At 36.8% G+C, this 26,996-nt stretch overlaps 1 protein-coding gene across 12 annotated transcripts in view; it reads right to left on the bottom strand.

Annotated features, from left to right (window-relative positions):
- The window catches only part of CASK (calcium/calmodulin dependent serine protein kinase), a 387,942-nt gene that overhangs the window by 101,652 nt on the left and 259,294 nt on the right, over positions 1 to 26,996 (bottom strand). For all 12 annotated transcript variants that reach the window (XM_067723825.1, XM_067723826.1, XM_067723824.1 and 9 more), the window contains exons 8-10: positions 24,703 to 24,825; positions 15,024 to 15,107; positions 3,373 to 3,472 (exon numbers count right to left, since the gene is read on the bottom strand). In XM_067723825.1, coding sequence (XP_067579926.1) covers positions 3,373 to 3,472; positions 15,024 to 15,107; positions 24,703 to 24,825 — 307 coding nt within the window. The remainder of the gene's footprint in view (positions 1 to 3,372; positions 3,473 to 15,023; positions 15,108 to 24,702; positions 24,826 to 26,996) is intronic.

The raw sequence follows: 26,996 nt of genomic DNA, 5'->3' as shown, positions 1-26,996 counted from the left end.
GCCACAGTTGGGCCCAGTAGATGAGCCACAAGAAGCATGGTCTCTTAGCTGAGCCCAAAGTGAGCCCTTGTGTTCCATGAGAACATCCCCTGGGTTCTGATTCTGACTTCTTTGGTTTGAAAGACAAGAACAGAATATTTCCACTTTGTTAAGTAACAAAGCAACAATACACTGTTTATCTTAAGATTAAACCTAACAAATTCTAGAGAATGTATAATGGACTAATTTCAATAATCAAAATAGGAAAAAATATATTACATAAACATTATTTTACAATGTAAACAGCATACCTAAACATGTTAAACTCTTCTTTAGATGGCAAACTGATTCATTTTAAATTATTTTTTCCACTGTTAATGAAAGGCTCTGTTAAATTATTTTTTAAAAATTAAAATTATGATTTTGAATAGAATTTGCGGGGAGGAAAATAGGATTGCCAGCTTTTAATTTTGTCAAGCAAGGTCATTAAGAAAAAAAATTTAACAAACTACCATTTACTATCATTTCACAGAAAGAATAGAAAAGGCATTATCTAAAGATGAAAAACAGTCCATCTCAAGAAAGGACAGTTGGCGACCTTATACTGTTCTCTCTCTAACTCCTCCTTCCCCACCCCCTCACCCCTGCCCTACAAGCACATGCTTTATGATCACTTTTTTCTTTTTGACATGGGCTTTCTGGAAGAACATTCAGCTAAAGATGAAAAGTGCTTTATGTTTTGTACTGTAAAACAAACCCATGCAAATTTGAACAGAAAGGCAGTGGAAAGGATAACATTGGGAACTTAAAATAAATGATGGAGAATTAAAGGGCTAGGATTAAACAGAGAAGAATTTAGGCTTAAAATTAATGAAAATATTAAAAATAAAAATGCATTGAAAAATGAAAATACTGATGTGTTAACTTATGTAAGTATAAAGCCTTTATATGAGTCTAGATAAAACATCATAGGCTTTCTGCAACTAACCATACAACCATTGCTGTTAGTTGCAGTAAAGGAAATTTGCAAAGACAGATATTTGATAAATAATGCTGACAATAATAGATAATGCCTTCCTTTAAATGGCCTAGTATTAAAAGTTAATTTTAGGAACATATGATAATTCCTGATAGCCATGTGAAATTTAGGAAAACATTAAAATTTTCTTCAAAAATTTCCTTTGTCTTTGACATCTGACTATATAAAAATTTCCTCTTCATTTAGGGTAGGTAATCAGACACTTACACTGCATAACAATTTTATCTTTTATTGATAGCAGCTGGACAGTGCCCTCAAAAATATTTTAGAGACATTTAGCACATCGAATGAAGATACAGACTGCTTGCAAGATCGTTAAGCTCCAGAAACTTAAAAAAAAAAAAAGGCATAGGGTGAGACTACAGGAAAGGGAAGCAATATATGCAAAATTGTGAACAACTAATTTGAGGGCTTGCAGGCTACCCACAAGACAGTGTGAGAAATTTCCTTTTTTAAAAAGTAAATACTGTAAAAAAAAAATTAAATACTGTAATCAGAAACTATTTCAACCATATCGTTTAGAGATTGTACTAAAAAAAAACAGAAAAAAATTGGGCAATAAAAATGTATTTAATAGAAAATAAGCATAACTATAGACAATTCCTTTTCCTAAAAGAAAAATCCAGCTCTTCACAGAAAGGAATACTTAAGAGCTCATTAAAGTCTTGCTAAGCAGAGGTAAATATTAAGGGGCAACATTAAAGATTAGGTCTTTGAAGCTGTTGCAAGGCCCATCCTGCTCTCTTCCCATTTCTAAAGATGAAAATGGTATTAGAGATCTTGACCCAAAATCTCTAAATATATTCCAAGTATGTGACTATATCATGTAGCCACAGTACAACATAAAACTGTTACTAGATTCACTCCCCCTAGAAAGGGTTAACTGTAATCTGAGTTTGAGGAAGGAAGAAAGAGGTCTGAGCTAACAACAACAGAAAGCTACAAAATGGACTGGAAGAAAAAAAGACAGATGTGAAACAATAGGGAGTGGTGGGGAATATACCTATAACACAACTATGCCTTGCCTTTCCTGTGGGAAGGACTCTGGATAATTACCAAGTCAGCACAAGAGGAAAAGAGCAAGTCCTCCTCAGAGTCTCTTCTCGAAGATTCCCATTTATGAATGCTTTTGGAAATCACCTTCACTCAAAAGAGGAAGATTCACATCCCAACTGGTAAAGGTCAAAATAAGGAACTATATAGCTGCTGGAATGGGAAATTTGATCCTGTTATTTTGCACAAGGTATAAGCACATACCAATTGGTAAGAAACTCTCTGTGTGTATATGCGTATGTGAGCAGGTATGTGCACATACGTGTATAACAGAGGAAGGAAGAAGCATAAATACTGACAAATTGCTCATGGTTCCAACATGTAAGAAGCTTAGCAGATCCATTCTTCCTATATGGCTACCAGTGAAGGACAAACAACTCATGCTTTAGGAAGGGCCCTGGGCCTTGATTCCAATGCTGATGCACGAATATTGAATGAGCCAGTCCGAGAGTACAAAAATCAAATCACTAGCGCAAAGTCAACCACATGACAAATACCGAGTAATTCTAATGAAAGAAAGAAAAGTTGAGGCCAGAGGACATATGATATAGGAGTTAAGTAAATAAATACACAAATAAAAATTAAAAACTGTAACACATATACATGCATTTACATATACATATAAATGAGTCCTATGTATTTTTAGTAAATAATCCTTGAGAATACCTCACTGGTAAGATGGAAATCTAAGCATTTTATAAAATAATTTTGTGAACATTAGTGGGTTTTTTCAGGAGTATCTATATACATTTCATCAAAATAGGCAATTCTTCTTCTATGCTCCTCTCCCTTGAATGCTTGTGTAGACTTGCTATAGACTTTATAAAAAGAGATGAACCTGTAAATTGTTTCTAGAGATAATTCACAAGACAGCTTTACATTGAAAGATTCAATTAAAAGCAGTGCTGTTCCAAAGTCTGATCTGCTACAGTTGACATGGGGAAATCTTACATCGGAAATTTTTGTTGAGGTAGAAGGTAATCACAAAGATTCAAAAAGACTGACTACAAATGTTGGATTGGATGAAGTACAGTGTTGGGTCTGGAGGGGAGAAAGGGGAAGAAGTATTTCCGAGATTAAAAAAAGTGAAATGTCAGTTTGGAGCAGTAGGGGAAAGCAATTTCGGTATTAAAATGAAAAGGAATCAGACACATGTGGATGGAATTTGGCTGCTGACAAACTTCCTTAGAATCCCATGGAGGATCTGACTAGATTCACAGAAAAAGTTTATTCATAATGGAAGAGAAAGTATGTAGACACTAAATGATTCACGCTGGTGAATGAATGAATGATTCAATTACCTGAGGAGGTAGGGTCTTCGGAGAAGTCTGGCAACTCTTCAGGGGGATCCCCATAGAATGAGTTGAATTTGTGACTTGAAACAGCTGCTAGTACTGCACCCTAAAGCAAAGAGATGAAAAAATATATATATATATTTTAAAATTTTGTTTTTGTTTTTGGCCATGCTGCGTGGCTTGTGGGATCTTAGTTCCCTGACCAGGTATTGAACCCAGGCCCTTGGCAGTGAAAAGTGTGGAGTCCTAACCAATGGACCGCCAGGGAAGTCCTGAAAAATATATATTGATATTATTAAAAGAAATACAATAAACAACAAGGTCCTACTGTATAGCACAGGGAACTATATTCAATATCCTAAGATAAACCATAATGGAAAAGAATATAAAAAAAGAGAATGTATATATGTATAACTGAATCACTTTGCTGTACAGTAGAAATTAACACATTGTAAATCACCTATACTTCAATAAAAAATATTGATAAAAAGAAATACATAAATACAAAAAAGTTAATTACCAAATATTTATTTAAGAATTATTCAGAAGGTCAAATATATAGGAGATGATAGCTAGAAAAGAGGTGGTTTTAAATAATTTTGGATTCCTTTAGATAAATCACACACGCACATACCAGACTAACACTGTTGAGGATTGTAAAAGTATATGAAACCATTTACATCTTGAACTTAAACATATACTAGACAATGAAATATTCTGCAGTCACTATAAAATGATGCTGCAGAAGAGTGTTTACTGAAATGATAAGGTGTTTGTGATGAATTACACAAAAAAAGGTTTTAAAAAATCTGTAGTAGTGTGATCTTATTTTTGAAAAAAAAGTTAATAAAGATATAAAAGACCGAATATATACCAAAATGTTAATAGTATTAATTATCCCTGGGTAGTAGGAATGTGAGTCATTTTTCTTTTTTTAAATCTTTTTTTCCTTTCTTTTTGATATTAATAATGACTATGTGTTACTCTTGTACAGTATTCTCACTCAGGCCACCCAGCAGAATCAACTACATGTTGACTCTTCTAAACTTCATGCATAGCCTCCCTTGATTCCTAGTTGAGAACCACTGTCATATTGAGTCCATGATATCCCTTAAGACTATTGGGTAGAAAAATGTTGGGAATTATTGTTTCAGTAACAATAAGAACAATAAAAGTTATTTTGTATGTGTTGAATCACGTGAGTGTTAGGTGTAGGTCAGAATATCCAGGTGTGTTCCTGGGCTCTGCCACTTTCCATCTGCATGACCTTACTTGATTTAATCATTTAACCTCTTGAGGTTTTCTCATTTGTAAACTGAGGATATTAAAACTGACATAGCTTACCTTACGTGATTGTCAAAAGTCGTAATGTTTATGAAAGTGCTTTGCAAATCATAAAGCATTTTGTAAGTGCAAATTATTCCTAACCCTACTAATATGTAGCTAGAACCTGAGTAGAGCCTTTGCTGCTTTAGGGAGAATTGCTCACTTAGGTAGTCTAAGTATCATATCACCCTAGTAGTCTAAGTGTAAAGCAGCTTAAGTCTAAATTTTAAATATTGAACTCTTGGATTTTTCTGAAAAGAAAGATCAAACTTTTGTGTATATAGGTATTTATTAAATATCATTAATAATCACAATAATAATAAAGTTAATAATTACTAATAATTCTAATAACATTATTAATGGAAACACATTTCTACAAGGTTCATTTTTTGGGGGGGTGGTTATGTTAGGGTTTCTTTCTACAAATATAAACTGAAAAAGAGCAAATATAAACAGAAAGGGAAGAGCAAAAAGTAGAGAAGTGATCTTGATGATACCATTCCAGGCAACTTTTTTAGATTTCCAATAGTCCAGGGTTAATGCATGAGAGGTTCTTACGCAGAATTTTATGGTCAGCTACCATGATGAAAAAAATAGTACTGAATGTTGAGTTCTTCTTTCTGTAGTAGAAGCTTATTTCACTTTACATATTACACATGTTCCCTAAAAGCTGGGTGAAAATGGAATTTTTATAGATCAAAGTACATGTTTCCCATACACTGAAACTAAAATTTTAGAGATGCTTTATTTTTATTTCCAAATGAAGTTCAGCTGAGTTTCTTAATATGTTAGTTTTATGTTTCAAGGCCTGTTCTAGTTACCACTATAGTCAAAGATCTAGAAATACTTATACTGGGAAAGCACTATTTAAAAGAGCCCTGAGAGGTAAATTCTTTTGAAACAATAGTAGCAAGTTCCTAATTTATCTGTCTTATGGTTAGCAGTTTTGTTTATTTAGCTCTCTAAACTCAGTGACTGCATGTGGTTCAAAAATTCAATGCAAAGCTATTATGTAAAACAGCAAAATGGTTCCAGAACAGTTTATGGATTTATAGAATTTTATTGGAGTTGGAGAGTCAACCTTCAAGATGATTCATTCTAGGAGACTCATTTTGCAGATGAAGAAACTGAGGTCTAGAGAGGCTTAGTAACCTATTAAGGTTGCTGCCAACTTAGAGACAGAATCGAGAGTAGACAGAATGGAGGTCTTCTGACTACTCTCCCCAGTTCAAGGGTTTTTACTATACTGGGGTCAAAAATATTTTCCTGTAAAAGGCCAGACAGTGAATATTTTAGGCTTGCAGGGCATATAGTCTCTGTTGTAACTATTCAACTCCGCCATTTAGCATGAAAGCAGCTATAGACTATATGTACATGAATTTCCATCACTGTATTCCAATAAAACTTTATATATATAAATAGAAATATAGATGTATTAATTTGTGAAATCGTAAAGCTCTTATGTGAGTGCTTGGTCCCCAGATTGTAGTTTGTCAACCCCTCTACTACACTGTTGCTATTGAAGAGCCTGTGGATATAACAACATAAAACCAGATCTTATACAAGTAGTTCTTCAAACTTTCCAGTTTATTAAATCCTTCGTAAAGAAGTTTTCTATCTACTTTAGTTTAGAAGATATACTTCAGTATATCTTACTTATACTTCAGTAAGTTTTGAGAGTAAAACATAACAATTTTGAGTTAAGAAGACCATTCACGGGCTTCCCTGGTGGCACAGTGGTTAAGAATCCGCCTGCCAATGGAGGGGACACAGGTTTGGTCCCCTGGCCTGGAAAGATCCCACTTGCCACGGGGCAGCTAAGCCCGTGCGCCACAACTACTGAGCCTGCACTCTAGAGCCCGTGCTCTGCAACAAGAGAAGCCATGACAATGAGAAGCCTGCGCATCGCAACGAAGAGTAGCCCCTGCTTGCCTCAACTAGAGAAAGCCCATGTGCAGCACCGAAGAACCAACACAGCCAAAGATAAAAACAAACAAATAAATAAATATATTAAAAAAAAAAAGACAGTAATTCACAATCTGATTACTAATATTAATGATGCAATTTTTTTTTTTTTTTTTTTTTGCGGTACGTGGGCCTCTCACTGTTGTGGCCTCTCCCGTTGCAGAGCACAGGCTCTGGACGCGCAGGCTCACTGGCCATGGCTCACGGGCCCAGCCGCTCCGTGGCATGTGGGATCTTCCCGGACTGGGGCACGAACCCGTGTCCCCTGCATCGGCAGGTGGACTCTCAACCACTGCGCCACCAGGGAAGCCCAATGATACAATTTTCTACTAAGCAAATTAACCTAGAAAGGAGAAGGCAGATTTTAAATTCAAAGAAAAAGCGAACTACAAGTAATTAAGCTCAATCATAATTGTAGCTAATACGTCAAACATCAAAATGGAACACTCCCCACTAGATGATTCTGTGTCTCATTTAAGGAAGTGGAAAACAAACAAAGAAAATGGTCAGCTCAGACTTCTGCTAAGTTAAGCTACTGTTCATGCACTTAGGGAAGCAACAAAGTTATTAAGTAAGGAACAGGAGAGTTGAACACAGATGAATTACTGACTTGAAGACAGAGTCAAAAGCCAATACCCCCTTTCTGGTGCCCCCTAACTGAGCTCAGAAACAAGTACCATGAAATCTGATAGGCCCAAGGGCAGGGAGGTATATTTTTAAAAGTCTAAATACAAAACACACAAGTATGAGATATAGAAAACTGGCTTTGCACCCAAGTGGCAAGGTCACACAATCATTTTGTGATATACTGAGGGGGCAAAACGCATCACAGGGACATACAAATTCAAGTGTGACTTAAGAATTTGAGAGAGGATCATCTTACTAAGATTCAGAACACAACTCAAAACCGTAAAAAGGGTGGAGAATTTGGAGTGGTTGAGGCTGACCAAAAGGCTAGAAAATCATTTCGAGGCAGAAATGTTAAAGGATTTAGGTTGACTACATGTAAGAATTAGGTCCTAGATGATAATGAGGTAAGACCATTAATTAAATCAGAACTTCCCATCTCTCTCCATATAGTCACAACCAAAGTTATCATTCAGTTTAGTCAGCATAGCCTATGTGTATTTGATACTTAAGCATAATCTAAACAAAAGTCGAAAAGCTAGAGTTTCAAAATTAAGTCAGGGCATATGATTAAAGGAGGCTGTGCTATCTTCTCTGAAGAAGATTAAAAATGAGACTTGTTAGTGTAGTAGATATGGCTATATTTCAGAGCAATTGCATGGAACAGATATCTTAGGAATCCTTTTCGGTCTGTGTAAAAGTATTTCATAAAGATGGTCTTTTAATGTATATAATAACTTTCAAAAGCTACACTGTCTAACTTTGGGAGTAATAAACTCTATATTTCAGAATCAGCAACTAATAGAATTGCTTTATAAAATATAAGGTCAAACTCACGTCAATTATTATTTATGTAACTGTTCATACCAGAATAACCGTTTTCAGGTTTAGAATCAAAGGTGCCTTTTGGATACCAGATTTACTGCTCTGAGGAGCTGGAGCCTGCAACCTCTCTGCTAATTTACTGTTCTCTCCTGTAATTAGAGGACTCTGCGTAAGTGCTGGTTTTCATTAGGGCACAAAGGTCCTCGATAAATCTTTAAGGTAGCTCTTGATGAATTGATAGAAGGGGGAAGACTGACAAAAGGCAGCTAATTAAAGCTTCCTGGTTGACCTCTCAAAAGGTGCTGCTTAGGTGTAGCCTCACTCTTGCAGATAGCAGTGCCGTACAACAGAACTTTCCGTGATGACAGCAATGTTCTATACCTGTACTGCCCAATACTGTAGCCACCGGCCACATGTGGTACTGAGCACTTGAAATGTGGCTAGTGCAACCGAGAAATCAAATTTAAAATTTTATTTAATATTAATTAAAATTAAAAATTAAGTAGCCACATATGCCTACTGGCTATTGTATTGGATAGAGTACTGGAAAATGGAATTCCTAAACAAATTTTTTCTAGTTCTACAAACTGTAGGAACCCAAGAGACCGACTGGTAAGTCAGAGAAGTAATGCAGGCTATATTTTTGCAATTTGCAAAATCAATAAAGGAAAATTATAGAAGTTATCAGAAATCTCCCTCACTTTCTGTATATACAAGGAATAAATAGTTTTATCCTCTAAATCGAATTACACAGATTCAACTCACCCTTTCCTGAAGTGATTGCAATAAACTTACCCAAATACAGAATATTGCTTCTATTTGTACAGAATATCTTTGACATACTTCACTATAGGGAAATTTGCTTTCTAATTCATGAAGCAAAGGGAATGATTTCTAGAACAGATTTCCTGCTGAGCCTCTTCCCTAGATAGACAAGCTCAGACACCCACAGCCCCTTTCCACACCTCGCCCCCTTGCACAGTAACTCCTTCATATAAATGGCACCCAGAGTTAGAGTACAGGTATGCCTCCTTAAGAGACACATACCCACAGAGCACAGATTTTCCAGACAGTCTGGATCACACAGTCTGTCCCATGCATCCTAATATTCAGTCTGAGAAAATACAATCCTCATATCTAGTCCTGTACTCAGGACTATGTAGTTTATATAAGAAGTATTATTTCTAGAGGATGTAAACAAACTGAAGTATTAAAATTCTAGAGCTCGGTATGAAATAAAAGGAGGGGAAAAATTCAACATATGAAATATCTGATAACCAAAATGGTGAAAAGAAATTTTCCATCATCATTCACACGTGTAAAATAAAATAATGAAAGAAAGAAAGGAAAATAAAAAGAAATGTGTGATAATTCAAATCACATGTAGGGTTCTATAAACTTTTAAAACCTACAGTTCGAAAGATAGTCTGAAAAATGATGTCAATGCTTTATACTTGTCCAAATAATTTTCTCATTAGGGATTTGTTGTGTCCTGTAGCTTGCTGAATAGGTTAAATGCCAAAATGAATGCATGAATATGGAAAGGAACAATTTCTGATTGCTGAGTACTGACAGTATTATAACCAATAATGAGTAACAGTCTTGAAATTTCAGTAGAGTAAAATGAATAATGTTTTATGTTCTGGCATAAAATAGTTTCACAAAACTTTCAGAATGAGAAAAAGGTTCAACTGCAAAAATAATAAGCTCACTACCAAAAATACATTAAAATTTATAAACAGGTATAAGCCTTTTGGAAGGTAAGTTACTCATAGAGATCAAAAATCTTAAATACATGTATACACTCTGATGCCAACAATTCCAGTAGCAAAGAACTTACCCTAAGGATACAATCAGAGGTGTACAAAGATTAGTGAAAATAGAGTCAATGCAATAGTATTTATGGTTGTGGAAAACTGGAAGCAATGTCCAAGTCCAACAGCTGGTTAATTAAATTATGATATGTACATTATGATGGAATTTTGTAGACCAATTACAAGTTTGTCCTTTAGAGTAATGACTCTCAATAAGGTAAACTTATCAGAATCACCCATGGGGCTTTTTCAATAAACGCATGCCCCTCCAACCTCCTGCATGCCTGGGGCTGAGGCGGGGAGGGATGGGTAGTGTCCTGGCTGAGCTGACTGGTGTGGTGAGCTACTGTTACTATGGGAATGTGTTATGCCCTTCAAGTGTGCCAAAGTGAAAGCCAGTATTTAAGAAGACTCTTTTGTCATATGGTATATTAAAAAAGTAGGTTATGTGGAATTCACATAACATAAAACTAACCTTTTTTTTTGTTTTTTTTTGTTTTGCGGTACGCGGGCCTCTCACTGCTGCGGCCTCTCCCGTTGTGGAGTACAGGCTCCGGACGCGCAGGCCCAGCGGCCATGGCTCATGGGCCCAGCCGCTGCGCGGCACGTGGGATCTTCCCGGACCGGGGCACGAACCCGCGTCCCCTGCATCGGCAGGAGGACTCTCAACCACTGCACCACCAGGGAAGCCCAAAACTAACCATTTTAAAGTGTACAATTCAGTGCTAATTAGTACATTCACAATGTTATGCGGCCACCACTTCTGTCTAGATCCAAAACATCCTCATCACAACCCAAAAAGTCCCTATACCCATTAAGCAGTCACTACCCAGTGCCTGGCAATCACCAGTTTGCTTTATGTCTCTATGGACTTACACACATAAATACCTATTCGAGATATCGCAAATAAATGGAACCATCCAATATGTGGCCGTTTATGTCTTTTACTGCATGTCAATATCCAATTGTCCCAGCACCATTTGTTGAAAACACTATTCCTTCCCCATAGAATTGCTTTGGCGTTTTGGTTGAAAATCAACTGACCATAAATATAAGAGTTTATTCCTGAACTCTTGATTCTCTTCACCAATCTACACGTCTAATCCTATACCATACCAGTACCACAGATACTATAGCTTTATAGTAAGTGTTGGAAAATATAAGTCCTCCAACTTTGTTCTTTTTCAACAGATTGTTTTGACTATTCTTGGTTCTCTGCATTTCCATGTAAATTTAGGATCAGTTTGTCAATTTCTGCTAAAACTTTGATAGGGATTGTGTTCAACCTACAGACCAATTTGGGAAGAATTGCCATCTTAACAATATTGAGTCTTCCAATCCACGAATATTAAATCTCTCTCCATTTATTTAGATCTTCTTTAATTTCTCTCAGCAATATTAGTTTACAAGTCTTAAAATTCTTTTGTTAAATTTATTCTTAAGTGTTTCATTCTTTTTGATGCTATTGTGAATGGAACTGTTTAATTTCATTTTAAGATTGTTCATTGCTCATATATAGAAATACAACTCAATTTTATATACTGATCTTGTATCTTGCAACCTTGCTGAACTTATTATTTCTAATAGATATCTGCAGATTCCTAAGGATTTTCTATATACAAGATCATGTCATCTGTAAACAAAGACAACTTTACTTTCTTTCCAATCTGGATGCCTTTTTAAAATTTTTTTTGGCCTGACTACTAGAGCCTCAGAATCTGTATTTTTAATAAGTTCCCAGGTGATGCTGATGGTCTGGGGATCACACTTGAGAGCCACTGCTCTAAAGAATGTATATCACAGGATGGATATGACACTAGAGGAAAGATACTAGAGTCACTAGAAGGGGAGTGACTATTACAATATATCACAGGTATAAGATCCTTTCTTTCTCGATACTGTGAAGGAAAATGATGATCAAAATGGTCAGAAAAGTCTAAGCATCATTACTTTGGAAGAAACACATAAATAGAGATTATTCAGTGACATTTTTGGTGTTCTGTAATTTTTTGAAAGTCTTTAAAAATCTCAAAAATGTAAATGATGTTACTGGGGAAAAGCTAAAATGGTATGGAGCGTACATTTAGGAATTACAGTTGTTAATAAATAGAGACCAAATTAAAGGTATTAAATATTAAAATAACAATAAAACAATAACAATAAAATGTTAATAGAAAATAATATCTATGGAGCACGTATGACTGCTAGGTACTATTCTAACTGCTATATTAATTCATTAAATCCTTACAACCCTATGACTTAGCTATTATTATTATCCCCATTTTATAGACAAGGAAATTGAGGCACACAAAATTTAAATAACTCATTCAAGGTTACACAGCCAGAGTCAGAATTCATCTAAGGCGATGTAGCTCTAGAGGTCATTCTTTCCCATAACACTATACTCATTCACTTTCTTCTTGCCACTGACAATAAAAATTTCCTACCTCTGACTTAGTAATAAAATCAATTTTCTACTGCTCTGTGTGAACTTCAAAGGGAATCATAATAATTAGGGTGTTTCCCACCATTTGATGGAATTAAAAACAGTGTCTAGGTAGAAGGATGGGTACCTAGCTGTTCATCTGTGAAAATAAATTGTGTGGTGGGCTCTGAAAGTCAGGGAAGTTGCAATCTCTGTTCTAGAAGCTCACAGAAATGGCAGAATGAGAATTAGTTTCTTGAGGAGAGTAGGTATAACAAGCTTTAACCAGGGTGGCTGAATACACAAAGGAATACAGCCTTACCAGAAGCTGAAAAAAAACAATGATGACCCTGCTGATGCTCCTAATTCTAGGTTGTTTGGCGGGTCTTAAATTTTAAAGAGGCTTGCAAAGGGATGTGGTAAATTCACATGACCCCTCTCTGCTGTGACAGCTTGCTCCTGTCCGAATGAATCTTAGTCACCACTTTGGCTATTTTAGGCCCAAGTCTGATTCAGTGGCTCTGGGAGAAATACAGCATGTGTTTCTTGTGAGGGGGCAAGCCTGAGCCCTAGAGTAAATGGCTTTTATTTGGGCAATGAAGGGTTCAATCCCAGACAGGGTCATGTCACACTGGCCAAAGCAACAATAGAGTTAAAAAGACTTTAGGGAAGAATTGAGAAAGAAGTATAATTAATAGCTTCTTTGGGAAAGAAATTAACTTCAAAAACGGCTAACCATTCACTTTGGATAAGATTTTTTTTTCTTTTGTAGGCCATACTGGTTCAGGTGTATAGCAAAGCAAAAAACCAAAAGTCTTGGGAAACTTCTTTGGGCACCTTCTCAATAATGGCATGTCATTAATAATTATTGTTTTGCCGAGGATTTTTAAATAGAGAAGAGCCAGTTTGTACCCCTGACTGCAAAAACAACTAGGAAAAAGGCTTAACTGGGAATAATCATCACCAACAGTGACATGTTAGAATTTCCCTTACTCTACAGTTGCACTCTCCAATAGAACTTTTTGCAATGATGGAAATGTCCTATATCTGCTCTGTCCAATATGGCAGCCACTAGCCACATATGGTTGCTGAACACTTGGAATGTGCTAATGTGACTGAGGAACTGACCTTTTTAAAAATAATTAATTAATTAATTAATTAATTAATTTTGGCTATGTTGGGTCTTTGTTGCTGTGTGGGGGCTTTCTCCAGTTGCGGTGAGCAGGGGCTACTCTTCGTTGCGGTGCACAGGCTTCTGCTTGCGGTGGCTTCTCGTTGTGGAGCATGGGCTCTAGGCACGTGGGCTTCAGTAGTTGTGGCATGCAGGCTAAGCAGTTGTGGCTTGCAGGCTAAGCAGTTGTGGCTTGCAGGCTCAGAAGCTGTGGCTCGTGGGCTCAGCAGTTGTGGCTCGTGGGCCCTAGAGCGCAGGTTCAGTAGTTGTGGTGACACAGGCTTAGCTGCTCTGTAGCATGTGGGATCTTCCCGGACCAGGGCTCAAACCCGTGTCCCCTGTGTTGGCAGGCAGATTCTCAACCACTGCACCACCAGGGAAGTCCCGGAACTGACCTTTTAATTTTAGTTAATTTAGATTTAAAACGCTGCATGTGGCTAGTGGCTAATATGTTGGCCAGTTCAGCTCCATATGATAATACTGTAGCCTACATAGTTTCCTGAAAATTCATATAAATGTTCTTATAAATCTAGAGTTGAATACAATCATTCACATATTTCAGAAGTCAAATAACAATGAATTAATAATATTATTGCAACTTATGACATATCTGAAAATACTTATGAAGAGAAGTTTTATAGTTGGCAGGAGTCACATGGCTAAGGAGGATTCATCTAATCAACCACTTAGAGGACAGAGCTAAGTTTTTTAATAGTAATTAAAGTAAGTCAAATATAAGTTAATTTTAAGACCATAATATAATAGTTTCCTCTGTTGGGGGGAGGAGGGAAATGCTGTCCCATAAGATTTTTGCCCAGTGCTGAAAGATTCCATTATTTTATTCTGGGTCTTTTTCAAAAACCTCAAAAACCTTTTAAAGTCAAATGGGCCCTCCATATGAAGTAAATACTGTGTTTTGTTTGTTTGCTTGTTTGTTTTTGGTGGGGTGGAGGATAGGGAGCATGGTAAATGGGAGAAAGGTACTCTAGGAAGAATAAAGAAAAAGTGAGAAAAGTGATTTGAAAATATTTTCTGGTAGACCACGGTAGTGGGGATTTTGACTGCTTTGTGATGGCTGTTCAACCCTAGTTCCAATTCTAATTTGCTATTATTCCCATTGAACTAAACTCACATTTTCTGACAAAATATTTAAGTTTGAGAAAGCATGGCCTAGATTAAAATTCAACAATAATGGATAATAATAGCAAATTACTATTTTTAAAGTAATTATATCTCTGCTATGAATTTTAGAGATAACATAAATCTAAAATGTGATTAATCTTCCATTTATTATAACTCATTGTTTGGATTTGTACTTAGATATTACCTTAAATGACTTAAAAAACCAAAATCTTATTGAAATAATGGTAACTTTTGGAAGTAAGAATTTAGCTGTAAGAAAGCAACAGCCAATACCAGGATAATATTTATGGGCACTGAAACAGAATAAAAACATTATCATCAACTGCCTCTATCTGGCTTTTTGATGATTTCTTTAATTTACCTTTAGTTTCCTCCTTGCATTAAATTTCCTCAGTTGTTCTACTGTTTCTGGAAGATGAATCTTGTAGGCATAACGATCCCGCTCCTATAAAAGATGAAAGATAATGAACACACGTAACTGTTTAAAAGAGTGAAGGAGCTTAATCTAAATAAACAGTAAGCCCAAACTGGATATGAAGGTCAAAACTGATAGTAAAATATTATTTCATTTTCAGCAATAACAAAGGGCTAAAATAATGGTCCATGTAATTTTCAGATATATGGCTATGTGGCTAAAACAATCATAATTACTAGGAAGGTATGAAGTTACCTTTGATACAATCTTGTCAGGTAAAATGAGCCTTTAAAAAATTAACTCCACAACTAACTCAGCATTCTGAGTTGTCAGGAATAACTGGATTTAAAAAAAAGTCACAGTGGGCTTCCCTGGTGGTGCAGTGGTTGAGAGTCCGCCTGCCGATGTAGGGGACACGGGTTCGTGCCCCGGGTCCGGGAAGATCCCACATGCTGCAAAGTCACAGTATCTTCAAACTAGGACAAACTTTTCAAGGCCATCTAATTCAACCGCTTCCCAATGTGGGATCCCCTGCAATCCCTGATGGATGATCATTCTGTTTGACCTCATACAACAGATTACTTTATGGCAGCCCACTACAATTTTAAGAAAGTGAAAAAATTCTTACTCAGCCTAGTCCCACATCTGGCTTGTATGGACTAGCTCTTCTTCTTGGGGATCATAGAGCAAACATACTACCTCTTCCATATAACACCCCTTTAGTAGTTAAGAGGGGGATCATGCTTCCACTAAATCTATTCCTCTCTGTGATAACATCTCCAGTTGCCCCAACTTCTCGTGTATATTTCAATCTGCATTTCATTCTCCTTGTCTCCCTCTTTGATTCTAGTCTAATTTGTCAGTGTATCTGGAAGATTTTATGCTACAAGTATTTATTTTAGAAATATTTCTTGAGTGCCTACTATATGCCAGGCATTGTTCTATAATCTTGGGATTAACAAGTAAACAAACCCAGCAAAGATTCTGGCCCTCATGTAGCTCATATTTCAGTGGGAGAAGATAAGAAAATACAAAAAAAAAGGTAAATTATAGAGTATGTTAAGAGTGCTATGGAATAAAGCAAAAAGTAAGGCAGGATAAAGGTACATTGCAATTTAAAATAGGATGGTCAAAGTAGGCTCAACTGAGAAAGTGATATCCAAAAGAGGTGAGAGAGTGGGTCTAGGCAGATAGAACAACTAATGCAAAGGCCTTTCAAAGGAGAGAGGTATCCGAAATTTTCAATAAATAGCAAGGAGACCCGTGTGTGGAGTAAATAGTAGGTCAGATTAGAGAAGTGGCAAGGCTGGTGGAGGGCATAAAGGGCCTTTGGCTTTTATTCTGAGTGGGAGATGGAGCAACTGGGGGGTTTTTGAGCTGGAGTGACGTGATCTGACAAGTTTAGAGGAACACTCTGGTTGTTGTGTTGAGAATAGATTGGAAGGGGGCGAGGGTTTAAAAAAAAAGGCAGGGAGACCAGTTAGGAGGTTATTGTAGTAATCCAGGGGAGAGATGATGGTAGATGAAACCAGATGGAAACAATAAAAAGGGTGAAAGGGAGATAGACTCTGAATGTAATTTGTTTTGTTTTCCCGAAAAAGTTTTACTGAGGTATAATTAGCATACAATTAACTGCACATGTACGATGGGATAAGTTTTGACATATGTATATAAACATAAAACCATCACCACAATCATAATGAACATATCCATCACTCTCAAAAGCTTCCTTGTGTCTCTGTCATCCCCTTCCCCATCCCCAGGCAATCACTGATCTACTCTCCCGTTACCTGAGATTAGTTTGCATTTTCTATAATTTTATATAGATGGAATAATACAGTACATGTTAATTATTGTCCAACTTCATTCACTCAGCCTAAATATTTTAACTTCACCCATGTTGTTGCATGTACCAATAGTTCATTCCTTTTTATTGCTGAGGGGTATTCCATTGTATAGATGTACCATAAACTTGTTTATTCAGTCACCTGTTGATGGACCCTGGGTTGTTTCCAATTTTTGCCTATTATGTATAAGGATGCTGTGGACATTAATGTACAAGTCTCTGTATGGATATATGTTTCATTTCTCTTAGGTAAATACTTAGGAGTAGAATGGCTGGGTCATTTTATAAGAGTATGTTTAACTTTTTAAGAAACTGCCAATAGTTTCCCAAAGTGGTTGTACCATTTTACATTCCCATAGGATTGTATAAGTTCCAGTTGTTCAACATCTGCACCTACACTTGGTGTGTTTAGTCTTTTTGATTTTAGCCATTCTGATATATGTGTGTATAGGTATTTCGTTGTGGTGTTAATTTGTATTTCTCTAATGACTAATGATGTTGACCATCTTTGCATGTGTTTATTTGCCACCTGGATACCATATAATATTTTCAAATTAAGTCCAAGATCACATTATTATTATTTTGTAACTAAAAGTTCTCTTTGTATGTGAACTACTTCTAAAATCAAATGTTTTTGGTATCATGTACTTACAAATTTACTTTTGAATTTAAGTAGGATTTTACAGTCAGTCCTGTCAACGCTTCACCTTATTACCAGTGAAAATTCCTAAGGAATGAATACAAACACTTGAAAATTTATTTTCTGTATTAATGACTAAGAGTAACAAGAGTTCCCTGGAGAGCAAAATGATAATCTTGAGTACACATACAACACTCAAATGTCAAAATGACTCCAAGTTTTATTTCTGCTAGTTTCCATGTGCTAAACATCTTAGAAATAATTTCATTATCTTTAGGGGCTTAACATCCTTTTCCTGCACTGAGCCAAAATAGGTTCACCAATACAGAAGACATAAGAATTTATCAAATAATTAACTAGCAGAGAGAAGGATAAAATTACTATTTTAGAACAAGCAATGGAATCTTTTCATGGATTTGTTATTGCTTGTAGATTACAAATTTTAATTATGTTAGGTCTGGTGATATTTAATTAACGTACACTGAAGAACAAACATCAAAATGGGTTTTACATTATTTTTTGAATAAAAATTATTTTGTATCGTGATAGAATACAGGGGAAAAAAAACCCCAGGGAAGGTTTTATAAACAACAAGAAGAAAACAAACAAACAAAAAGGTACCGCATGGTATAGTAGGAAGACAACGGTCCTGGAGTTGAAAGACTTTTGTTCAAATTCTGGGTCATTTAGGTCTAGCTGTATGACCTTACATTCTCTCAGTATCAGTTGTGCCTTTTTGCAAACTAATCTTATAGGATTGTTATGAAGATTAAATGAGATGCTGTATAGGTACATGTTTGGTTTCCCTGAGTTTTAATAATCACTTTTATTAGTCAAGACATGGAAATCTCCGACATAAAAAAGTTTAGGAGCTTTTAAAAGTGTGTGTGTGAGAACAAATAGTTTACTAAATAATCTTGGCTATTTTCTAACTGAAAACATGTTCCTATTACATAAGAAAAAAGGTAAAAATAGAACAGTGAGAATTACAGAGGAACAAATCTGTAACACATTTTTAATTTTTAAAACTTACTCACTTTATTCATTTCCAAAAAAGGTGAACCTAGTTACAGTATGTTTTTGAATAGAGTCTAAGGCTGCTATGTCCAGTATAGTAGCCACTAGGTAAGATATATTTACATATTTTAGATATAATAATATGATAAATACTTAAATATAATTAAATATTCAGTTGTACTAGCCACATTTCAAGCACTAAACAGCCAACATGTGGCTAGTGTCTATCACATTGGACAGTGCAGATATAAACACTGCCCTCACGGCAGAAAATTCTTATTGGACAGAGCTAGTAGGGGGTCTTTCCTTATTACTACTACTGAACTGAGGCTAAAATCTAACTAAATTTCACTTAAAATGAAATTGTTCAACATTTTAGGCATATGTAACAGAAAAAATTTCCACTGCTTTTTAAGAAAAAGGGGGGTTTCATTCCCTTTCTCAAGCCCTTTGTAGTCTTTGCAGATAGTACAACTGTGATCAAGTCTCTGGCTGACGCCTAGTGTGTGTGTGTGAGTGAGAGAGAGAGAGAGAGAGAGAGAGAGAGAAAGAGAAGAGAGAGACAGAGAGAGAGAGACAGAGAGAGAGAGAGAGGGCCTGGGGAAAGCGGCTTGAAAGATACATGTCATGTCTGGATTCTAGAGCCAGAAACAGGCATTGCAGCTGATTTTTAAAGCACTCCCCAATCCACAGAATAAACTCTTCTTTTTCCAAAGTCTACTTTTTTTAGTTAAGAGTTCTTGATAACAAGGAAATTAATGACTCAAAAGTGAAAGCAGCTAACAGAAGATTGAAAGCTAGAGAAAAGAAGTCCGACAGCGGAGGGACCCTAGGACTCAGAGGTGTGATCCTGTGGTGATATATCTGGGTGTTTTTTTGGCCTGCTAACATATCCTCACCTGGGTGTGAGAGCAGCCCACAACCTGGAAACTCCCAGGGGAGCGCAGACAAAATGACCCCCAAGAAAAGCCTCCTCTCTTTAGCCAAAGGACTGAGAAGAGGTTGGCTCTGCAGGACAGAAGCCTTTTGACTTCACCCACTCCATTCCAGGGGATCACCATGAAAGAAGCCAAGTTCCTCCCCCTCAGAACACTTTCTACCAAACCAGCCCTGCCTGAAGCAAAGAAGAGCAAAGAGGTGGCACCCCACCCCTAGAGAACAGGGGCAGGATTACAAAGAAGAGGCAGCTGGGGAAGGAGGGGCTTTGGCACATCCCTAGTATACCCATGTGTAAAACCAATGACAACCAACAGAGCAAGAACTTTGAGACTAAACTATGGTTTATGAAGTACCTCCCAGGTTCCAAATGAGCCTCTGGGTAGCATACAAGTGGGACAGACTAGATGAGTATTGCAAAGGCATTGAAAATGAAATTGGCATTTGAATCACAGCCCATAGAAGTGGACTAGGACATGTGTTCTGAACCTAATTGGGTTAACTGCCTACCAAAATAGAAGATTTAAATAAGAATCATAGTCTCATAACATAATAATACTAAAAATGTGCAGCAGAGTATCCAGAAGTACTCTTCATACTAAGAACCAAGAAAATCTCAACTAAATTAAATTTAAATTTTGAAAGTTTAAAATACATCACTTCCACTCTACATGTTTAACCCTTCTACAGGCTTCCTAATTCTGAATATCTTGAATCACTCAACTGAGCTTCATCAATTTTCCTTCCTTAATCGCTCTTGGTCTGGGTATTTCTTTCCCACTCCCACTTTTACTCCCTGCTCCAGGCCCCTGTCGCTTCGTAACTGGACAGCCCAGCTTCTATAGGATCTCTTTGCTTCTACTGCTTGCATCCCGACAGGCAACCCACCTGTGCACAGTGTCCACAGGAATTATATGAGCATACTGCTTGCCCTGTATCATTGCTCAAAAGCTTGCAGTAGCTTTTAACTCTCTATACCCTAATATCTAAAGTACCTAGTTTGGCATTCTAGATATATTCTTCCCTCAAACCAAATTTTCAGGCTACTACTACTGCAACCCTTCAAATAGCTGACTTTTGTATTATGCCAGTGTACCCTGACCCCATCCCTGAATGCCCTGAACACTTATAATGTTTTGCCTGTGCTCCTCTGTACCTCCCACATGGGCCCCCTTCAGTCCTACTAACATGTTACGTGCAGCCCTCTCTGGAGCGCTGGCCTACAGTGACCTCTCATGCCCCGCATTAGTCTTCCTGGGCTCATACTTCTGTATTCTTGTGAGGTGCTTCTCACGTGTGACTTCTTTGAAGTTATCCTTCTGTTTCTTTATGTTATATTAACAGCATTTGAAAATTCATTTCACGGGCTGACTATGCCTTTCTCTCTAATAGGTTGGGAAGTTTAATGCATAGCAGACTGTGAACTCTATTTCTAGTGAACACCTCTTCTGCTCACCATTCACTAAGGTGAAGTGGAGAGAGAGATACGGACATAGCCAAAAAAATTTTTTTAATAAAATTCTGCTTAAATTATGATTCCTGATATTTTCTAAGCATAAGCAGATGAAATCACAAGATTGAAAAAAAGTCTGTTAAGGTACCTCATACCAGAAAACAAGTAAATAATAACAACCTCAAAGCATTATAAAAATGAGACAAAAGAAAAAAAATAATATTTTTCTGTATTAAACAGTCCTACCTGAAACTAAAAGTAATGTAATATGAATTCAGAAAAATGTCTATAGCAACGTGTCTTACACTTTAATGAAGTACTTGATTCACCGTCCCTTGTGCACACTAGATGCTGAATATACATTTAATTGGTGTGTTGATTGATTTTTCCAAAATTCAAATTGATTAGCCTAATATAAATACCCTTTTTGTCTTTATTATAGTCAATATACTTGGAGTCTATATATATTAAGGCTACAAAGGGTGTGAAAAGAGCTCAGTCGTTTATAAGAAAATTACAATCTTATTTGGCCTTACTTTTGTTGGAATGAATATTTACAGCAAACAGCACTAATTTAGATAAAAGTGTTAAATACATATAATTTAACAACCACAAGACACTCACATATTAATTGGTCTATTTACTCAAATTCCCTTTTGAGATGGTATGATTGAACAGGACTTTTTTTTGTGGTTTGCCAAAGAAATAATAATTGTTTTGGACATAAAACAACGGTATCATGACTTTGGGTACTCTTCATTACAAGGATTTTCATCATTTTATTTCTCTACATTGCAATTATTCAGGAGTTTTTCATATTTAAACCATAGCTTAATTTTTTTTTTTTTTTTTTTGCGCTACGCGGGCCTCTCACTGTTGTGGCCTCTCCTGTTGCGGAGCACAGGCTCCGGACGCGCAGGCTCAGCGGCCATGGCTCACGGGTCCAGCCGCTCCGCGGCATGTGGGATCCTCCCAGACCGCGGCACGAACCCGTGTCCCCTGCATCGGCAGGTGGACTCTCAACCACTGCGCCACCACGGAAGCCCCATAGCTTAAATTTTAGCCATTGCAAAATTACCACCACTTATATGCACAGAAATGATTTAAAAGTATACATGGAAAAGTACTGAAATATAAGCCTGTTCTCATCAGCTAGATAATATTCTCATTGAATTCTTCCATCTTCAGATTACACACTGCAGCGAAGGTAAACTGTAGTTCAGACATGGCACGTGACACTAAGCTCAAACAGCCTCCTGGAATTTTTTCATTTAAGTTACGGACACTTTTTGTCTTTTGTCTTTCTGGTGCCAGAAATCTATTGTGTATTAAGCTCAGATTATTTGGAAAAAGAACTATAATCATTGCAGGGATAAGGGTTTCCAAAAATAAATGTTATTAGTCAAGATATGCAAGATAATGAAAGCCAAATTTTCCAAAGGATCTTAAAAATGACTAATATGGCTGCCATTTTCACTGTTATTTGGCATTTAAACTAGCTTCAAACAAACAAAAGATCCCCATTATGAGAAACTGAGGCAAAGGAAAAATAGGAGTCCCCCCAAATGGTTTATTTCTGGGAGAAAATAAGTACAAGAAAGTATCTCAGAACTGTTTACTCTTTTCAGGAATAGCTACAACTGGGGAAATTCAAGTCAGGAATAACTAGAACCAAGTATCAGAGGGTTGAATGCAGATGTGAGAAGTAATATTCTTAAGGAGAATCAAGATCCACTGGAATCTCAACATTGTTTGATAATATTATTATTCCTTGTCATCACTGTTAAGATACATTATTAATCTATGTTTAAATATACATTATTATTTTGCATAATTTCTGGGGAGGTAGCATGGTATAGTAGTATGAACATTTATTCATTCACTCATTAAATCATTAACTAATATTTATGAGCACCTACTACATGTCAGACACTTTCAAAGGTTCTATACAGAAGTGAACCAACTGCGAAAAATTCCCACTCTTATGCAGCTTATATTTTATGGGAGTAGACAGATAAACAAATAAGTAAAATATAAGTATGTCTCATGGTGACCAACACTATGGAAAAAACTAAGGCAGGGAAGGGGGATAGGGAATACTGGTGGCAGGGAACATTCCTTCTCTCAAATTTTAAATTGGGTGGTCAGGGAAGATCTTACTAAGAAGCTGATGTATAAGCAAAGACCTGAAGATGGTGAGGGAATAAGTCATGAGGATACCTTGGGGAAGAGTATTCTAGGGAAAGGGCACGACTAACACAGAGGCAATGAGGCAAGTATGGGCCTGCTGAGGAACAGCAAGGAGGCCAACGTGAGGGAACAAAGTGAGAAGAGGAGAGTAGTAAGGGGTGAAATGAGACAGGTATTGGGGAGCAAAACTGTAAACTAAATTAAGAATACCTCAGGGGACAGGGCCTAGCCTAAAGGTATAAATTCAGGGTGTACAGATAGCATTTAAAGCCATTAAAACTAGATGAGGTTTCCAAGGGTCTGAGTGTAGACAGAAGGAGGAGGGGCTGTGGCACCCCACTGTGAAGACCTGGCTGGGGGAGATGAGAAAGAATCAGCACCATCTGAAAAGGAGCAGCCAGAGAGGTAGAAGGGAAACCAGGAGAGCAAGGTGTCCTGAAGCCAAGGGAGGACAGTGTTTTGGAAGGATGGATGTCAAATGTTGCTGATATGCCAAGAGGGAGAAACCTGATATTTCGCCACTAGACTCAGCAATGTGAAGGTCAGCAGTGACTTGACAAGAGCTATTTTAGTGGAGTTGGTAGGATTGCAAACCTGGCTAGGGTGGGTTCAAGACAAAGAGATGGGAGAAACTGGAGAAAGTGAGTAGAGATAAATCTTTCTAGGAGTTTTGCTGTCAAGGAGAGCAGAGAATAGGGGTAGAAGCTGGAGGGGGTGGTAAGGTCAGGAGAAGATGTGTGTGTGTGTAATAAAAATAAACTGTAGCTTGTTAGATCCAACAGAGGTAGGAAGTTGATGATGCCAGTAAGCGGACACATGTGAGAGCAGTGACCTTGAGTAAGTGAACTGGATAGGATCTTGAGTACAAAGGAAGGGGGTGTGGCAGGCTGAATTAAAATCCTGGCTCCACCACTGACAACTTCTGTGACTTGGGGCAAGATTCTTAACCTCTCTGAGGCTTAGTTTTCTCACATGTAAAGTGAGAATTTCCTGGAACTGTTGAGCAGTGTAATGTCTTCATCAAATAGTACTGTCTCATTGAAGTCCCAAGTTATACCTTTAATACTTCATCAGCAGGATGGGATATAAAAAGAACTTTTAAAATCTGCCTTTTTCCTAAGATGATAAACCCATATCTAGTATCTACTGAAATAAAAATAATGCTATGAAGTACACATTCACACCCAAAATAATGATAATCACTTTTTAATTATCACACAGTTGAGTGCTATTTCCGTTGTTCATGTTGCACATCTTTGGAACATGTGTTGGTAGAGAACAAATAGGCCTTCCTCCCTGATGGATTCTGCCTTAATCCGCTTTTGTACCCTCTTGTGATGAGAGCTGAATGTCACTCGAATGGTACATCTTCTTAGATGTTTACAGAGGATGTACAGAAACAGCAAATAAGACGAACAAAACTGTAACGAAAAAATGCTCAGGAAAAAAAAAAGGGTGGAAAGGGGCACCTTACAGAGCAATGCATTCCTGTCACTGGAACTGTTTAAACAAAGTGTAGATGGCCACCTATGAGCTCATGTACCTTAAGCCATGGGTGATTCAGCGCTTCATAAACAGTGATCCTTTCAGCAGGATCCAGCATCAGCATGCGGCGTACTAGGTCTTTGGCACTTTCAGAGATATGGCTCCACTGCCTTGGATTCATCTGAAGAGGAGGAAAAAGGAAAATTACAGTTATGTCCAGTGAGAAGTTAACATTCTCTGTTATTTAATATTCCTATGCTGTTTCAACATGAATAAAATTCTTGGAGCAGGGTGGAGAAATCTGATTCTAAAGGCTTGCTTTCTAAGGAAGAAGAGGACAGATGCAATTCTTTTTCTGTTGTTGTCCAATACATGAGAATTTGCAGGAGTAACTATTTGTTATACATGTTCTTCTTGCTATATATGTAATAATATTTTTAATAATTGAAGAATAGAACATTCATGATTCCAGGTTCTACCTCAGCTAAAATAAAGAGTCTAGAATGTAGACTCTAAAAAGGTTAGAATACTTTGATCCAGAAAGGACTAAAATAAAATTTAAAAATTTGAAGAAATATTTTAAATATTTTGCTTTTAAAACTTGGAATTGGCAGTAATTGTGAAGCTATGCAAAGTAGCTTTTATTAATAGGAGACTTTGGTCACTGTATGTCATTTTCAGTATTTAGGAAAAAATATACCATTACTAAAGGCCTTACAAAAAACCCAATTCACTTGTATACTGTTCTTAAAGAAGTTACTTTTCTTTCTCTTTTAGAGATGAGACAACTAAGCCACAAGGTAAATTAACTAAAGTCAAACAAAAAAATTATGAGTTGTTCCTAAGACACACAGCTTGTGAGGAAGGCTGTGGATCTATGAGGAAAAGAGTTGGAAGGCTCCTGGGAAAAGAGGTATGTCTGAGACCAGGAACCAGGAAAAAAATGGAAAGCAATGCTTAGGGCTTGGAGTTGGGAAGGTAAGTGGGGACAGGAGGGTAGAGATGGAGTAGGGTCTCACTCCCTATTTAATATGAGGAAACTGACTGATTGGGTGAGCTCATGGGAGCTGCCTGGTGCCAGGAGCTTTACGCAATGCCATGGCTTTAAGTGGCAGAGACCTTTGTCACCTCCTAAGGGAGAAAGATGCAGAATAAAGTCCACAACAGGTTAAAGGCAAATGAAATCACAACTTGCATCACAGTACACATGAATCATTATGATCTCGCCAAGGGTTAGTATTAGACATTTCGCTCTGGCTAACGTAAGGCTTTGTTCTAGTAGACGTGGAGTGGAAAATGTTCCATTTTCTTTTTCTAACAGGCAGAATTCCAAACGATAGTCACTTCTCTTGTCAGATTCCTTAATTAAATGAATACCATGAGACTGTTGAAATATTGTCATCCTACTGAAATTGTGATCAGTTGACGAGTTTGAAATAAGGAAGTATGTGATTAGATGGGGCTTAGATAGCCTTGTTTCCTCTTCCCCATCTTGGAGCTGATGTAGTCTTTAAAGTCTGAATGATCTGTCCTCAGGAAAGGGGTTGAGAAATCATCTGAAAGTGGTGGTAAGACTTCTGAAGTGAATAGAGGTTGAGAAGTATACTCCGCAGTCCTTTTTATGAGGAAGCCCAATCCAGGGTTTTCTCTTCCTTTGGCAGAGAAGACTAGTTGAAATTAATTTGGGAGGTTGAGTACATAAGGGGGAACAAAACAGGGCTATAAAACAGTCTCACTTATTTGAATACTAAAGCCAGGCAGCTAAGGACTCCTGCTGTGTAGATACCAACTGGCTATCCAGAAATAAGTGATATAAGATGACACTGTATCTTTTAGAGACTTTGTGAAATATATTTCTGTCCTTTATAAAAAAATTAATTGAAATTAAATGTTAGCATATATTTTAGCTAAATAGTATTCTCCCATATTGACCTTAAAAGATCAAGTAAGCTAGTAAACAAGAATAAAAAGTTAAATTAAAATCATTTAAGACCAGTAGTAGTTTATAAACTATGACAATTTAAATGTACTACATTTAAAATATGTCATCAAAATTTTCTTGAAAATACTCATAGAGATCAAGGATTTTAATATTTATTTTGTTAAGGGCGACCAGGGTGATAAAATGATATTTTTGAGATCTGCTTCAAAATAATCTAGTAGCATGTGGAATATAGATAAAACAAGGCTGGCTGTACGTTGATAAGTGTTAAAGCTGGGGGTTCATTATACTATTATCTCTACTATTTTGTTTGTTAGAAATTTTCAGTAATAAAAAATGTAAAAATAAATGCAGACACAATCACAGCACAGTATTTTTTTTAAAGGCCCAATAGGTTCATCACTGATGGT

The sequence above is a fragment of the Pseudorca crassidens genome, chromosome X, assembly GCF_039906515.1.
Source record: "Pseudorca crassidens isolate mPseCra1 chromosome X, mPseCra1.hap1, whole genome shotgun sequence".
Lineage (NCBI taxonomy): Eukaryota > Metazoa > Chordata > Mammalia > Artiodactyla > Delphinidae > Pseudorca > Pseudorca crassidens.
This window is presented reverse-complemented; position numbering and strand designations above follow the sequence as displayed.